Source organism: Sinohyriopsis cumingii, chromosome 7, assembly GCF_028554795.1.
Source record: "Sinohyriopsis cumingii isolate HCF-2022 chromosome 7, ASM2855479v2, whole genome shotgun sequence".
Taxonomy (NCBI): Eukaryota; Metazoa; Mollusca; class Bivalvia; order Unionida; family Unionidae; genus Sinohyriopsis; species Sinohyriopsis cumingii.
This window is the reverse complement of record NC_142967.1, coordinates 7,091,078-7,109,291: the sequence shown is the minus strand read 5'-3', so window position 1 is coordinate 7,109,291 and position 18,214 is coordinate 7,091,078. Positions and strand designations below refer to the sequence as shown.

Here is an 18,214-nt window from a genome sequence, read left to right as displayed (position 1 = left end):
TGTAATTTTGGCGGCGACGGCTGCTCATAGAAAAGTCACGTATTCGGTCTCGTTCGGTTGACATGCACGACAGAATGTGATGTACTGTTATATTCTTACGCACAAAATGAAACGTGCCTTCATAATTATGTATTAAGAACAATGTTGTTGGGTGCCGGTTTGCGTGGCTGGGGAATCAAAATACGTTTGACATGTTTTGTGACGTTACGTGAAAACAACTCAAATATTAAAGTTGGGCATGTCGTTAAGACGGAAGTAAACCATTTTACGTGATGTTGTGAGACGTTGCATGTGCCGGGTGATAAAAAAAAAAATCGCTCTGTAGTTTTCAAATGTACTGCACGTAATTCGAAGAAGAAAATGACACGAGAGCGTGAAGTCCGTCGTCGAAACGTCAAAAATAGTAGAATTGCCCCAGATATCAAACGAGGGATAGTGCATCAACAAAGTAAGGTTAATTTGGCCATACTTGTGTTTGGTATAGGTGGCGTGATTACATCGGTCTGCGTGGTAGGCTATTTTCATTACCAGTCATATCTCAGAAAAAAAGTGGTAACTCCAATTGATGTCCCGAAAGTATTGCCAAAAGAGGCAGGGGCCGTAGAAGCAGATCCGGAAAGATTCTGGGGATCGTACAGACCTCAACTCTATTTTGGTTTGAAGACGCGAAGCCCGGCATCACCCTTGTTTGGCTTGATGTGGTTAAATCAGCTGACAGGGCAAATGCCCCCACCACTACGGCACTGGTGTGATCAAGGAGATGGCTTGCTCCGATATGGGTGGACAAAGCATGATGGTGTTAACTTTGGCATACAGGAAATTGACGACAAGCAGTTCTCCTTGAAGACAGTGTTTGTAAAACGGCAAGGTGGAAGTCATGGAGGGGATTGGACAGCTCGTATCAGTGCCGTTCCAAATATGAAGGTTTAAAAATACTTTTGAGACATTTATTTTCCAATCCTCGTAATACTGAGATGAAAATCGAGCTTTTATCTTTAGAAACTAGAACTTTAAATGTTCAATTCATTGGTATCATATATTAACTGTAGAGTTTTAAAGCATTGTTTAGTTTAGGATGCATGATTAAATGATTTTTCTTGCCAATCAACAATTCAATTTCAAGTATAGGTAGCACAAAGATCTTCAGTGGTTGATAAATCAGCCCTTCTCCCATGATTATATAGATTTTCGGGTGAGGGGCTTATATCACCTATTTATTAAAATCTGCAATTATCTGCATACATCAGTGTACATTTTATACACATACCAGTATTTCTTGTGGCTCTGCAGCTACCATGGGCTGAAGGGTTCTTTTGGTGACATAAAGATTATATTTCCGGAACAAATTATATGTTTGGTGACTTGTAAATCCACCTGGAATTACACAACCATCTGTACTGTGGTCATTTTTTAATTTTGTGCTTGATATGGATGTTAACAATTACCTGTATGTGTCTGAGGTATACACAAGTTTGTTCTGGAAAGATTTGCATGCAGAAAGATTGCACATCAGAGCCACATATCATCCATCAGTATCAACACAGATTTGGGGGGCTGATTTATTGGACTAAGATCTTGAATGTTTGATCCTTAGCCATTTGAGGACTTCATCTAATATTACCCTTGAAAAAAGCCATGGTTGGATTGGTCTTTTTATATTCTGACATAGCATTATTTGGTATCATGTTGTAATTTCATTTCTGCACAATAACTTTGTCATCCACACTTAACAGATGTTGTGCATAGCTTACACTTGGAGAAAACACAACCTAGATTTCTGGGTCAAAAGATCATTGCTGCTGGCAGAACGAAGAAAAATGGTTTATATGGAATAACTTAAGTTGTCCAACATTTAATTACCAAGGTATGTGGATAACATACGAGAGAATCCTATTGATTTGTGGGTCAGAAGGTCATGGTTTGTGAGCAAGAAAAGAAAATTGTATTTAAAAAATAATTTGAATTCTCCAGTACTTATATGTACCAACATTTGTGAATGGCTTTCACTTGGAATAAAGAAGAACCCAATCAATTTTAGGGTAAATAGTACAAAGGTTAAGGTCCCTGAGAGAATGAATCAACATGTTTTGTGCACTGTAACTTGAGTTTTCTGCTATCTGTTAATTCTTTCAATATACCGCTCCAGTGGCCTAGTGGTTAAAGTGTCTGCCTCGGATGCGGAAGGTCGTGGGTTCGATCCCCAGCGGAGTCATACCAGAGATTCACAAAAATGGTACTAACAGCTGCCTCGCTTGGTGTTCAGCATTAAGAGGTTAGTGTTAGGACTGGTTGGCCTGGTGTCAGGGTAATGTGACTGGGTGGGACATCATGCTACATGTCTGCGGCATGATGCCCCAGTGCTAGACATCACTTTAAACTGGGACACTGCAGACATCGTAGCAGTATGACTGAAAAATTGTTAAACCTACGTTAAAAAAATCAAAATCACATCACATCACAATTCTTTCAACATAAGTCTCATTAGTGAAACCTGCTACTAGATTAGAATTAAGCACAATGAGCATCATGGGTGAAGTGAATAATCATATACCATATATACTCGTGTATAAACTGAATAATTTAGGAAAAACTAAAGGCCTGGAAGAAGGGGGTTCAACTACTTATCTAAGTGCCAAGTTCTAAACTTGACAGTTTTTAGGTCAGTTGTTGACTACTGTAATGGCTGTAAATATTGGGACACAAAAAAATTAATTTTCTCCTTGTCCCAAGAAATGGACATAGACTAGACAAGTAAAAAAAAAAAAACTTTTGGTAACCCGACAATTATTAAACTCTTATAATGTACTGTGATTGACTTTGTTATTATTTTGCATGTGAATATTTTCTGATGTCTCCAGTACCAAATTAAATAAAGGTAAATACAGACTTCATAATTCGCAGGCCGGTTGAGTTTACCTGGGAGACCAGGCTGAACTATTAATGTACAGTACTTACACAGTGCAAAGCATCACTTATTTATTCCCAAACAAATTTAAATGCAGATTTTGCTTTATTCATTGTTTCGACCAAATTGCATTTTTTCAGCTAGTCCTTAATAGTTGTTTCATTTACGCTGAATCACATGCTCACACGTTACTCATTTTCAATGATATTAGCAATTGTACAAGTTGAGGTAATATTTTTAAAAAGGTATGCATGTTTAATTGTACAAGTCGCATAACCAGCATAATTTACATGTTCACAAAGAGTGGTAATAATAAAGGCTGAAATTCTCATAGATCAATTAAAATCAACATCTATCAGTTTTAGTTTTGTTTTGGCTGAACACACATCATAACTTTCTACACAATGGAAAGCTTGATGTTTTGGCATCTCCTATGTTGATAGTCGGCAAATTTGTTTCGTTTTGCAACATAAGTACATGCCAGTTAATCATTAAACCCCAGAAACTGGCTTGCGTTAAGAGGGAATTTGGAACGGCAACTATACCAATACATTGATGTGTAATTGCCTAGTATTCCATAATATTAGCATGATTACCGTAGTTTTGTAAAACGGGGTTTAAGGCATACCTATGAACTTTTCATTAGCCAAGAATGGAGACGGCATAAAAAAATAGAGATTGGGACCTAAAATCTGGAGGTTTTTTGTGTCATTTTTAAAGCCTTGTTTTCACTAAATATTGATCGATCTTCCTGGTCCAATAAGCGTGAAATTCGCAAAAAGACTCGCCGTTTCTCCCTGTGTGACGTGCCCTATTTTCCCCCAGGATGTGCATTATTTTCATATTCTGGTCAGCTGTGGCGAAACTGCACAATAGCTAAAGAGTAGTCTTAAATAAACAAGCAAGAAAGCCAGCGCAACTAAGTAACATTTAATCTTTATCGATGCAACTATTTTGTGAAAACAACTGGCCCTCCATCATAATTCAAAGAAACCACTTTTTATACTAGTGTATGGTATTCAAGCACCAGCAATTGATTGGCAAATAAAGGATTCCCAATTTTGTTGAACTAAAGGTACCTAAAAGGCAGCCTCATGGTACCGTACATGTGCCAACTATTTTCCCCTCATTGTATATCCGACCTTATTTCCTTATTGTCAACTCGTAAAGCATTTAGTATTGTTTACTAAAAAACATGCATTCTGAATTTGTATTTTTGAGGACACATTTGCTGTGTGGTATGTATTTTTATTCCTTCTTGTAATTTAACAATGGTAATTAACATTGGTATATATGTCATGTGTTCACTCGTGTAAGTTTCTCTCATAGGAATGACACTATAGCTTATGGAGTTACAGCAATCATAGTGATCATTCTTGGGATTCAGATCAATTGTAGATGATTTTATTGTTGTGGTTTATTTTTTTGTTCTGGTTTTTATTTTCTATTTTTATATTGTTGTAGAGGTAAAAAAAATAATGTATGTGAATAATGTTTAAACTTAAGGTTCTATTTAGTGAAGAAGCAAATTCTTTCTAGTAAAGTATTTTTTTTTGTTGTCATAACAATAATTCACAGGTGATACAATAGAACATGATACCCCAGTGCTTGAAATCACCTTAAACTGCCACACTGCAGACATCATAACGATATGACTGGAAAATTGTTAAAGTTACATTAAAAATATATATCACTTCACATCACAGAACATGTATGACTTTTCTTGTTTAATAGAAATGAAAATCAAAGACATAATGTAATAATCGGGAGTTCTCTGCAAAAATCTGAAGATATTATGAAATCGAGAGGTAGGCATGGAGCGATCCCAAAAATCGGGAGTATTTTTTTCTCCTTGCGTGAAAGTTGACAGGTATGGTGTAAGGTCGCTTACATGAAAGCAGACTCAACTTAGCTTTTACGGTATTAGCATAATTTTCAAAGCATTATTTATGGAATTTCCTTATTGTATTTTGGGGATATCATTAAAGTTTAGCGCAATGGTACCCATGATTCGACTTCAAGGGATGTACTTATTTCAGCGCGTAATCAAACCTACAATGTACATGTGGTGGCACCTATATGTAAATATGTTCAGTAGCCTAATTTCGAGCATTAAATCAAACCATATTGTTGTTCATTGTGTTGTCATACTGGGATTACATTTTAATGATTTAGGTATTTACAATTTCAAAGCAAAGTAAAAACGTAATTACCGATGCAAGGATATAAAATGACCAATGCAGTAAACAAACAATAATCGAGTCAGCAGGGAGATTGTTAATTCTTGTCATCTTTCAATCAAATTATACACAAATCTAAATTAGGCAGAAACAGTAAGAAAGCAGAAAATTAAATAAATTACTTTTCAAACAAGTTTATACCATTTCTTTTTAATAATCATGCATGCCAACCTCGAGATATGTATACATGTAATTTTGTTAAATACAAGTTTGCCTAAATAGATGCATTTAGAAGTTACCTCATGCATCTTGAGATGTCTCGGAGTTGTGGTGGGTCGGCTTATATGCGGGTCAAACACTTTTAGTGTTTCTACCTGTTCAGTTTGGAGGTCGGCTTATATGCGAACTGGTTTATACACAAGTATATACGGTAGTTTGATAATTTTTGCATACTTCATGAAGCTGAGATATTAATATTTAAATAATCATGAATATATTTTAGTGATATTATTGCTATGCTTACCATATATGGCATTGTGGTTTATTAAACCCTGTATACTTATAAATATTATTTGTGATCTTATGGGTCATCCAAGAAAGGACTAAAATGAGAGAACAAGAAATAAAGATTCAGAAACAAGGGTGAAAATATGTGATATGGATAAGCATGCATCAAGGACCATGCTGTGAGGCAAAATGGGCGACCAAGTCACCAAAAAAATACTTTGCCCTCTTTTAGGACAGCAAAAACATTGCCCTGTGATTTTCTTTTAACATTGAATGACAGTAGTTTAAGACTTTTGAGATGCTCCCGTACTCTAGCCAGGTAGTTAAGTGTTGTGTTGTAGCCCAAGGCAAAATGTATTACTTGCATCAAAAATAGCTGGTATTGATACCAGTGGTACAGAAAAATAAACTCTTACATGCATTTGTGATATAAAGATACATGATGGGACACATGGAATCATATCCATCCACTAATTGATTATTTGCTTGAATGTAGCAGTGACTCAGCATGGAGGTACTGCCATGGATATCAGTGACTAAGTTTTGATCTGAGTCTATGAGAAGCTACAGATATTCTTTTGTCATCCTGTGGATGAGAAGTAATGTGCAGGGTCTAGATGTGGTAAGGTTATGTCTTGGAAAGTTTCAAATACATCTGCAATTAGAAGTATATCCTTTAACTGGTTTAGACCATGCTATTCCCCAAACTTTTACGGTGGATCAAACTTTGATTATTCATTGGTGGATTACACTATTTGCATCTTTGATGATGCTGTGACTACTTGCATTTTCAGGTATCACCATTCCCATGCAGGTTATGAAGCACCATAGGGATTTTTGTTTTACCAGGGTATATTCTTAACTCAAGATTTGCATGCACTGTGTGTGGTTCCTCAATGCATGATAGTGATCACGTACTTTGGTATAAGTGGAGCTGAAAGCTCATTCACCGTCACAAATCTAACAATGAGTGGCTGCAGAAAACATGTGTCATCATTTGTTCTCGTCATGTCTGTGGGTTAAGAGAGTTACATTTGAGAAACACTTCTACAATGTTTGGGGCGCTAGTTCCCTGGCGTGCATGCTACATCAATGGTGGATCAGTTTGCCTATCACATCTAGTGTAATTAAACCTCCATGGGACTTGTTCAGTAACTTGTGTCATATTTATTTAATCCACTGAAATATTCAAACATTCTTGGTCTGCCTAGATGTAGAGTAGCTACCTTTTGCGATGCAGTGCTGTAAATTTCAGAATGTTTTTACCTCGTTCTGGCATAAACGTATGCTGTGGCTTTTCATTGATTTTATGACAGGAAAAGTTAGCCTTGCCATACATGCATGAAATGTCTGCATGGAAGATTTCCACTCATAATTATTATGCTTGTATACTTTTTGACAGATTTGTGATCCACACATCATAAAGCTTTGGTAATTTTTCTAATGTACATGTACTGAGAATCCTTGCAAAAACTTTATCAATTTCATCATTAATGGTTTCAGTGTTTTGGATCATAAGTGGAGCACAATGAATGCATGGCCTTGTGATTTGTAAACACATGATCATTTGTCATGGTTAAGTGGCCTAATGCAAATGCACATAGAGTACAATATCCGTCTTGACCACTGGGATGTACGTATGCTGTAACATTAATATGATTCCTGGTCACAGCTTGGAAAGAAGTTTCACTGTGTCTGTGCCTGGTTCATATGTGGTCAGGATAATTGCCTGATAATGTTGTAAATCATTTGACATTAATGTAACTCAAACTCAGGTACTTGTACTTGTCATGCTTTTGCAGCAGCATGAGCAGCAATGGTATACGTGCAATATGGCAGTGATGCTCACCAGCCATCTTTGCTATTTTCACCCCCATGGTCCCTGTAGCAATCTTTATATAATACTGAGTTGCCATTTAATTAAGTTGCATCATGGTCAGCTGAAGTGCCTCTGGATAAAGTCTTGAAATTACAAGTCATCTTTTCTCATCGTATTCATATCCCACATTGCTTCAATTGTATCACAGTTGACATGCTTATTTATAGGGGAAATCATTGTCTAATTGAGAAATATTTGCAATGTTGTTTTTACCGTACCAAGGTTAGAAACTGTGATCACTTTACTCATGGAATTGATTTTATTGACTTCTTTATCATTTTCAACACCAATGATGTCATCAGGTGTTTCAAAAATCAATGGTTCACTGAGTTTGTGCATGCAACAATACTGGCCAACAGATCTGCATGGCTAGCCAAGGTATATGCAACTTTCTTCCAGTAACACATTTAAGACATGGTTGAGTACAATGCTAGCAAATGTGATATACAGTATTCATTACTAGCATGTTTTGCAATGGAGTTCCTAATTTCCAAGGCATTGATTTCATCCTAATGCCATTGAACTCTATACAAAAAGTTTTAGCTGTGTAAGATCAAAGTTCCATGTACGGTAAGCTATTTATGGTAATCTGAAATACTGTTTGAGGCTCTTGTGAATAACAGGCATTCAGTCTGAATAATCAGCAACCATTAAATCTTCAGACTCGTGTAAAATGTACCTTAAGTTGATCTTGACCCGAAATAAACTGATCCATCACAGAGCACTGCACCAACCCCCATATTTTCTTTGAAGCATCAAATCTAATAATTCGAAATGTTTTGGATTATTTGTATCAGCTATGGTTTTTACTTCTCTGGACCTAGAAAGGGGTTCATAAAATATCTCTGTGATTAGTGAATGTCATCGTTATGTTAATACATAAAATATCTCTCAGTGATTAGTGAATGTCATCGTTATGTTAATACATAAAATATCTCTGTGATTAGTGAACGTCATCGTTATGTTAATACATAAAATATCTCTGTGATTAGTGAACGTCATCGTTATGTTATTACATAAAATATCTCTGTGATTAGTCAATGTCATCGTTATGTTAATACATAAAATATCTCTCTGTGATTAGTCAATGTCATCGTTAGGTTACTACATAAAATATCTCTCAGTGATTGGTGAATGTCATCGTTATGTTAATAAATAAAATATCTCTCAGTGATTGGTGAATGTCATCGTTATGTTAATACATAAAATATCTCTCAGTGATTGGTGAATGTCATCGTTATGTTAATACATAAAATATCTCTCAGTGATTAGTGAATGTCATCGTTATGTTAATACATAAAATATCTCTGTGATTAGTGAACGTCATCGTTATGTTAATACATAAAATATCTCTCAGTGATTAGTGAATGTCATCGTTAAGTTAATACATAAAATATCTCTCAGTGATTGGTGAATGTCATCATTAAGTTAATACATAAAATATCTCTCAGTGATTGGTGAATGTCATTGTTATGTTAATACATAAAATATCTCTCATTGATTGGTGAATGTCATCGTTAAGTTAATAACAAAATATCTCTCAGTGATTAGGGAATGTCATCGTTAGGTTAATACATAAAATATCTCTCAGTGATTAGGGAATGTCATCGTTACGTTAATACATAAAATATCTCTCAGTGATTAGTGAATGTCATCGTTAGGTAATACATAAAATATCTCTCAGTGATTGGTGAATGTCATTGTTATGTTAATACATAAAATATCTCTCAGTGATTGGTGAATGTCATCGTTAAGTTAATAATAAAATATCTCTCAGTGATTAGGGAATGTCATCGTTAGGTTAATACATAAAATATCTCTCAGTGATTAGGGAATGTCATCGTTACGTTAATACATAAAATATCTCTCAGTGATTAGTGAATGTCATCGTTAGGTTAATACATAAAATATCTCTCAGTGATTAGTGAATGTCATCGTTAGGTTAATACATAAAATATCTCTCAGTGATTAGTGAATGTCATCGTTAGGTTAATACATAAAATATCTCTCAGTGATTAGTGAATGTCATCATTAGGTTAATACATAAAATATCTCTCAGTGATTAGTGAATGTCATCGTTACGTTAATACATAAAATATCTCTCAGTGATTAGTGAATGTCATCGTTATGTTAATACATAAAATATCTCTGTGATTAGTGAACGTCATCGTTATGTTAATACATAAAATATCTCTCAGTGATTAGTGAATGTCATCGTTAAGTTAATGCATAAAATATCTCTCAGTGATTGGTGAATGTCATCATTAAGTTAATACATAAAATATCTCTCAGTGATTGGTGAATGTCATTGTTATGTTAATACATAAAATATCTCTCAGTGATTGGTGAATGTCATCGTTAAGTTAATAACAAAATATCTCTCAGTGATTAGGGAATGTCATCGTTAGGTTAATACATAAAATATCTCTCAGTGATTAGGGAATGTCATCGTTACGTTAATACATAAAATATCTCTCAGTGATTAGTGAATGTCATCGTTAGGTAATACATAAAATATCTCTCAGTGATTGGTGAATGTCATTGTTATGTTAATACATAAAATATCTCTCAGTGATTGGTGAATGTCATCGTTAAGTTAATAATAAAATATCTCTCAGTGATTAGGGAATGTCATCGTTAGGTTAATACATAAAATATCTCTTAGTGATTAGGGAATGTCATCGTTACGTTAATACATAAAATATCTTTCAGTGATTAGTGAATGTCATCGTTAGGTTAATACATAAAATATCTCTCAGTGATTAGTGAATGTCATCGTTAGGTTAATACATAAAATATCTCTCAGTGATTAGTGAATGTCATCGTTAGGTTAATACATAAAATATCTCTCAGTGATTAGTGAATGTCATCGTTAGGTTAATACATAAAATATCTCTCAGTGATTAGTGAATGTCATCATTAGGTTAATACATAAAATATCTCTCAGTGATTAGTGAATGTCATCGTTACGTTAATACATAAAATATCTCTCAGTGATTAGTGAATGTCATCGTTACGTTAATACATAAAATATCTCTCAGTGATTAGTGAATGTCATCATTAGGTTAATACATAAAATATCTCTCAGTGATTAGTGAACGTCATCGTTATGTTAATACATAAAATATCTCTCAGTGATTAGTGAACGTCATCGTAATGTTAATACATAAAATATCTCTCAGTGATTAGTGAATGTCATCGTTACGTTAATACATAAAATATCTCTCAGTGATTAGTGAATGTCATCGTTACGTTAATACATAAAATATCTCTCAGTGATTAGTGAATGTCATCGTTAGGTTAATACATAAAATATCTCTCAGTGATTAGTGAATGTCATCGTTAAGTTACTACATAAAATATCTCTCAGTGATTAGTGAATGTCATCGTTAAGTTACTACATAAAATATCTCTCAGTGACTGGTGAATGTCATCGTTACGTTACTACATAAAATATCTCTCAGTGATTGGTGAATGTCATCGTTACGTTAATACATAAAATATCTCTCAGTGATTGGTGAATGTCATCGTTACGTTAATACATAAAATATCTCTCAGTGATTAGCGAATGTCATCGTTATGTTAATACATAAAATATCTCTGTGATTAGTGAACGTCATCGTTATGTTAATACATAAAATATCTCTCAGTGATTAGTGAATGTCATCGTTAAGTTAATACATAAAATATCTCTCAGTGATTGGTGAATGTCATCATTAAGTTAATACATAAAATATCTCTCAGTGATTGGTGAATGTCATTGTTATGTTAATACATAAAATATCTCTCATTGATTGGTGAATGTCATCGTTAAGTTAATAACAAAATATCTCTCAGTGATTAGGGAATGTCATCGTTAGGTTAATACATAAAATATCTCTCAGTGATTAGGGAATGTCATCGTTACGTTAATACATAAAATATCTCTCAGTGATTAGTGAATGTCATCGTTAGGTAATACATAAAATATCTCTCAGTGATTGGTGAATGTCATTGTTATGTTAATACATGAAATATCTCTTAGTGATTGGTGAATGTCATCGTTAAGTTAATAATAAAATATCTCTCAGTGATTAGGGAATGTCATCATTAGGTTAATACATAAAATATCTCTCAGTGATTAGGGAATGTCATCGTTACGTTAATACATAAAATATCTCTCAGTGATTAGTGAATGTCATCGTTAGGTTAATACATAAAATATCTCTCAGTGATTAGTGAATGTCATCGTTAGGCTAATACATAAAATATCTCTCAGTGATTAGTGAATGTCATCGTTAGGTTAATACATAAAATATCTCTCAGTGATTAGTGAATGTCATCGTTAGGTTAATACATAAAATATCTCTCAGTGATTAGTGAATGTCATCGTTACGTTAATACATAAAATATCTCTCAGTGATTAGTGAATGTGATCATTAGGTTAATACATAAAATATCTCTCAGTGATTAGTGGACGTCATCGTTATGTTAATACATAAAATATCTCTCAGTGATTAGTGAATGTCATCGTTAAGTTAATACATAAAATATCTCTGTGATTAGTGAATGTCATCGTTATGTTAATACATAAAATATCTCTCAGTGATTAGTGAATGTCATCGTTACGTTAATACATAAAATATCTCTCAGTGATTAGTGAATGTCATCGTTACGTTAATACATAAAATATCTCTCAGTGATTAGTGAATGTCATCGTTAAGTTACTACATAAAATATCTCTCAGTGACTGGTGAATGTCATCGTTAAGTTACTACATAAAATATCTCTCAGTGATTAGTGAATGTCATCGTTAGGTTACTACATAAAATATCTCTCAGTGATTAGTGAATGTCATCGTTATGTTAATACATAAAATATCTCTCAGTGATTAGTAAATGTCATCGTTACGTTAATACATAAAATATCTCTCAGTGATTAGTGAATGTCATCGTTACGTTAATACATAAAATATCTCTCAGTGATTAGTGAATGTCATCGTTAAGTTAATACATAAAATATCTCTCAGTGATTAGTGAATGTCATCGTTAAGTTAATACATAAAATATCTCTGTGATTGGTGAATGTCATCGTTACGTTAATACATATAATATCTCTCAGTGATTGGTGAATGTCATCGTTACGTTAATACATAAAATATCTCTCAGTGATTAGTGAATGTCATCGTTACGTTAATACATAAAATATCTCTCAGTGATTAGTGAATGTCATCGTTACGTTAATACATAAAATATCTCTCAGTGATTAGTGAATGTCATCGTTACGTTAATACATAAAATATCTCTCAGTGATTGGTGAATGTCATCGTTACGTTAATACATAAAATATCTCTCAGTGATTGGTGAATGTCATCGTTACGTTAATACGCAAAATATCTCTCAGTGATTGGTGAATGTCATCGTTACGTTAATACGCAAAATATCTCTCAGTGATTGGTGAATGTCATCGTTATGTTAATACGCAAAATATCTCTCAGTGATTAGGGAATGTCATCGTTAAGTTAATACGCAAAATATCTCTCAGTGATTAGGGAATGTCATCGTTAAGTTAATACATAAAATATCTCTCAGTGATTAGGGAATGTCATCGTTACGTTAATACATAAAATATCTCTCAGTGATTAGTGAATGTCATCGTTATGTTAATATATAAAATATCTCTCAGTGATTAGTGAATGTCATCGTTAAGTTAATACATAAAATATCTCTCAGTGATTAGTGAATGTCATTTTTATGTTAATACATAAAATATCTCCCAGTGATTAGTGAATGTCATCGTTAATACATAAAATATCTCTCAGTGATTAATGAATGTCATCGTTACGTTAATACATAAAATATCTCTCAGTGATTAGTGAATGTCATCGTTATGTTAATACATAAAATTTCTCTCAGTGGTTAGTGAATGTCATCGTTATGTTAATACTGAAAGTGTGTAATTAATTTTTTCATTACTGGATGTAACTAGTGACTTATTCACTGCCTTCATCTCTTGGCATGAGTGACTTAAAGCTTTCATGCAGAATATCATATAATAACTTTTCGCACTTTTTGTTGTGTACTTTGCCAAGTCTGTCATTGCTGTTCCAATAAAATACCTAAGGCATTTAATTTATGAAGAAGCTCAGGGTATGCATTTGAAAAATCGTAAATCTTTTGATGCATTTAAACAAAATACATGTAGCAGTTCCCCTTTTCTGTAATGTTAGAAACATTGCATTATGTTTGGTGCCAGCTATATACATAATTGTAAAATCTTTTATACATTTATCTGTAAACCTTTTAATATAAGAGGAAAGTCTCCACATGGGTTGTGCTTTGTAAATCAGTATTTCTCTGATATTTGAAGCACGCTGTTAAGCTGTTTAATATAAACTTCATACAGTCAACAGATGTGTATAGTTAGTTTTAGTAGGAAATGGATTTAATAATTCTTATGCAAGAGTCAGCACTGCTCTCCTGAGAGATAACAGATAGTCTATACAAAGTATTATTTAAATATTGACTGGTCTGCCTAGCAAAGGCTGTACTGATAACTGTGATGGTTGTATCTATAATACAATTCCAGCAATAGTGGTCGCTTTGTTTACCATGTGAGCATCGATGCAGATGACGACAGTGGACAGTGTATAATGGACAGTGAATGTACCTGTGTGTTTGTACTTGTCACATCAACATATTAGCATTAATTTCAAGCCCAGAATTACTATATTTACTCTTGTTACATGTAAATACTTTCAACTTTTAGAAAATTTGTTTAATTCTGTATCAGATTTTCCAGCAGCCTTTGTTTTTCCTTCTTTTTTCTCAGACTCTATTTTTAACTCCCTTTTCCAAAATAACCTTACTTTCCCCGACTTTTAAAAATTGTATGTTGAAAATTGATCACACACTGTGAATACCTGTAGCAAAGCAAAGTGAGATATGGTCTCATTGATGTGGTGTCAAGTGTTTAAGAGCTTTAAATGATAAAATGTAATCATGTTTATATGAATGTTGGTTGAATGATAGTGTCATAAGCACCTTCATTGCACCTGGCCACCAGTAAGGTATTGTGGGTATTATATGACTATGTGAAAAGACATCATTATAAAAGTTTGTTCTTAACAGACTATGAGACCTGTGGTGTGATGATTTTTAAAAGCTGTAATGTAGAGATGATATGTATCCTTCCATTGCTAAATAATTGTGTCGTCTGCTTCTTATCTGTTAGTATACATTTGACAATGCCGTCATACTTTATTTGTTTTATTTTCCAGGACCCAAATCATCCAGTTGTTGTGTCCTTCATGTTTTATGTGGCACTAGATGGTCAAGGAACATTAGAACCAGTTCTAGCCAAAAATGGTAAATACCTAACCTCCTTGAAGGGAACATCTCAGGAACTTGGAAGTTTTGAACTCTTGTTTCCAAAATCATCAACGCATAGCTCACTAAGACACAGTTATTTAATAACATATGCTCCTCAGATTGACAAACTGAAAGAAGTTCTGTTAAGTGGAATGAAGGTAGATGCATGGGATAAGGCTAGAACAATGATATACTTTACACTTGGTGGTCGTCTTGTCCCACGAGAAGCTCCAGGACCTAATTATGTTGTTCACCAGGTGACAGTACAGCTTCCATTTGAGATGGAGGTTATATTTGAATCAGGAAGTTTTATAAATAGACCAAACGTTTTGGAAGGGCAAGTGTTGACAGATCTTTTGAGCAAACATGAATTAAATTTTGACAAGAAATTCACTGCTGTGTTTGATTTGGAATCGAAGGGATACAAGACAGATGAAATTGCCTTTGCAAAATCTGCACTCAGCAATATGATTGGAGGGATTGGTTATTTTTATGGATCCTCCATGGTGCAATCAAAGTACAATAAGGAACCTCTAGATTATTGGAATGCATCTCTTTATACAGCTGTGCCTTCCAGGTCATTCTTTCCTCGTGGATTCCTTTGGGATGAAGGATTTCACAACCTTCTCATTAGCCAATGGAATGTGAACATTTCTAAGGACATTATTTCCCATTGGTTGGATTTAATGAACATTGAAGGATGGATACCACGTGAACAGATTCTCGGGGATGAAGCCAGGGCAAAAGTGCCAGCTGAGTTTGTTGTTCAGAAAAATGAAAATGCAAATCCACCCACCTTGTTTCTGGTGTTATCAAAAATCATAGAACATTATTCAAACGCTTCCAATGAAGGGAGTCAGAGGTTTTTAAAAGCAGTCTTTCCAAGACTTAAGGCATGGTTTGACTGGTACAACACAAGTCAGGTAGGTGAAAGACCATCCACATACAGATGGAGAGGAAGAGATGCTCAGACACTGCGTGAACTTAATCCCAAAACACTGACTTCAGGTTTGGACGATTTTCCCCGTGCATCACATCCAACTAACGATGAATATCATGTTGACCTGCGTTGCTGGATGGCTTTAGCCTCAAAAATTATGTCAGACATTGCAGCAATTGTTGGGGAAGATAATAGTGCGTATCCAGCAACAAACAAATTATTAACAGATAACAGTCTTCTGGATGAACTTCATTGGTCGGAGAAGAAACAGCAATATAGTGACTTTGGTCTTCACACTGACAAGGTGAGACTGGAACGACAAAAGCCACCACCAAATCTTCAACCTGGTCAACGACCTCCACAGACTGACCCAGAACAAGTTCGGATCACACTTTCAGAACCAGAATATCGCTTTATAGATTCTTTTGGATATGTTAGCCTTTTCCCATTTTTACTAAAAATTATTGATCATAACTCACCCAAACTTTACAAAATACTCACAGATTTGAAAGATCCAAGACTTCTTTGGACAGATTATGGCTTAAGGTCCTTGGCCAAAACAGCACCTTTGTATAACCGACATAATACAGAGCATGACCCACCATACTGGAGAGGTGCAGTATGGATAAATATGAACTACTTGGCACTTGGTGCACTTCATCATTACAGTTCAAATCAGGGATCTTATTCAGAAATGGCAAAATCTGTTTACGATGAGTTACGGTTTAACCTTGTGACAAATATCTTCAAGGAGTATAAGAGGACTGGGTTTATATGGGAGAATTATAATGATAAAACTGGTGAAGGGAAGGGCTGCCATCCCTTTACAGGGTGGTCAGCATTAGTAGTTCTTATCATGGCAGAAAAATATTAAATTTATAAATCTACTGTGTATTCTAAGTGTTCTATTTGCAGCAGAATCATATGCAGTATGTTGATAATTTTGAAGAGATTACATTAAGTCACATGATTACCTTAAGTGCTGTGAATTTCTTACAAATTTGAAGGGAAGACTGGCACTTATATTTTTATCTCCTTGGAAGTAGAGACATACAAAAGAAAAGTCATGTGTATCCTACACAAAATAAACAATAAATAAGTAAAATAAATTAGAAAATAACAGGTTTATGGTGATTAGTGTTGTGGGATGCAGAGACCAGGCCGAGAGACGAAAAGGGCACAAAGACTGGGCAGGAAACATCCCTCCATTTTGATCTAGCTGGAGCACTGTGAAATGTTTTTGAATTGAAGTAATTCTGAATCATAAGAAGTATAAATTGGTATTTTTATGCCCTCATTACAGTGTTTTCCTTTTTCCATTTAGGCATTCAAAAATGGTATTTTTATGCCCTCATTACAATGTTTTCCTTTTTCCATTTAGGCATTCAAACTTGGTATTTTTATGCCCTCATTACATTGTTTTCCTTTTAACATTCAGGCATCAAACTTGGTATTTTTATGCCCTCATTACAATGTTTTCCTTTTAACATTCAGGCATTCAAACTTGGTATTTTTATGCCCTCATTACAATGTTTTCCTTTTTCCATTCAGGCATTCAAACTTGGTATTTTTATGCCCTCATTACAATGTTTTCCTTTTTCCATTTAGGCATTCAAACTTGGTATTTTTATGCCCTCATAACACGGTTTTCCTTTTTCCATTCAGGCATTCAAACTTGGTATTTTTATGCCCTCTTAATGTTTTCCTTCTTCCATTTAGGCATTCAAACTTGGTATTTTATGCCCTCATTACAATGTTTTCCTTTTTCCATCTAAGCATTCAAACTTGGTATTTTTATGCCCTCATTGCAGTGTTTTCCTTTTTCCATTCAGGCATTCAAACTTGGTATTTTTATGCCCTCATTGCAGTGTTTTCCTTTTTCCATTCAGGCATTCAAACTTAAAAGTTTTGGGTTTGGGTCAGCTTTCAGGAATTGTTTTGAAACATCTCTGCTCCATATACATTTTTAAACAGTGTCAGACATTACCAGCACAGCATTGGAAAATCATCTGGATATGCCAGTGAATCGGAAACGTTTGGACATGTCAAGTAAGCTTACGCAGAATAAATAAATATTTTATTTTGCAATTGAGATACTATCCTAGACGTACAAATCATTTTCAAATAGAAAAGGTCTGATGATAGATCTTTATTGCTATATAAAATTATTTTAAGATGCAATGAATGCAATACTTTAACAAGCACTATGAATAACAAATAAAATGTATATAAAGCCTTTGTGGATATTTTCCTTTCTTAAACCTGTTGTATTTTGACCTTGAAAACTATTAATCTTACAAAAACCTGTAATGAGTGACCACTTGTCTTAAAAGACTGCTATTTGTTGGCAGAAGGGGTGGTCTCACAAGACAAGTTTTACTGTATTAAGAAAATCCACATTTCTAAAAGTAGATGCATCACAATAGCATGCATGATGCCATATTTCCATATTTG

At 34.3% G+C, this 18,214-nt stretch overlaps 1 protein-coding gene across 1 annotated transcript; it reads left to right on the top strand.

Moving 5' to 3' along the window:
- The first annotated feature begins 49 nt into the window (after window positions 1–49).
- Window positions 50–17,998, top strand: LOC149794694 (mannosyl-oligosaccharide glucosidase-like). The gene is made up of 2 exons (XM_089964300.1): window positions 50–924; window positions 14,730–17,998. The coding sequence occupies exons 1-2, from the start codon at window positions 361–363 to the stop codon at window positions 16,632–16,634; spliced, it is 2,469 nt and encodes an 822-aa protein (XP_089820426.1). The 5' UTR covers window positions 50–360; the 3' UTR covers window positions 16,635–17,998.
- Window positions 17,999–18,214: the final 216 nt, after the last annotated feature.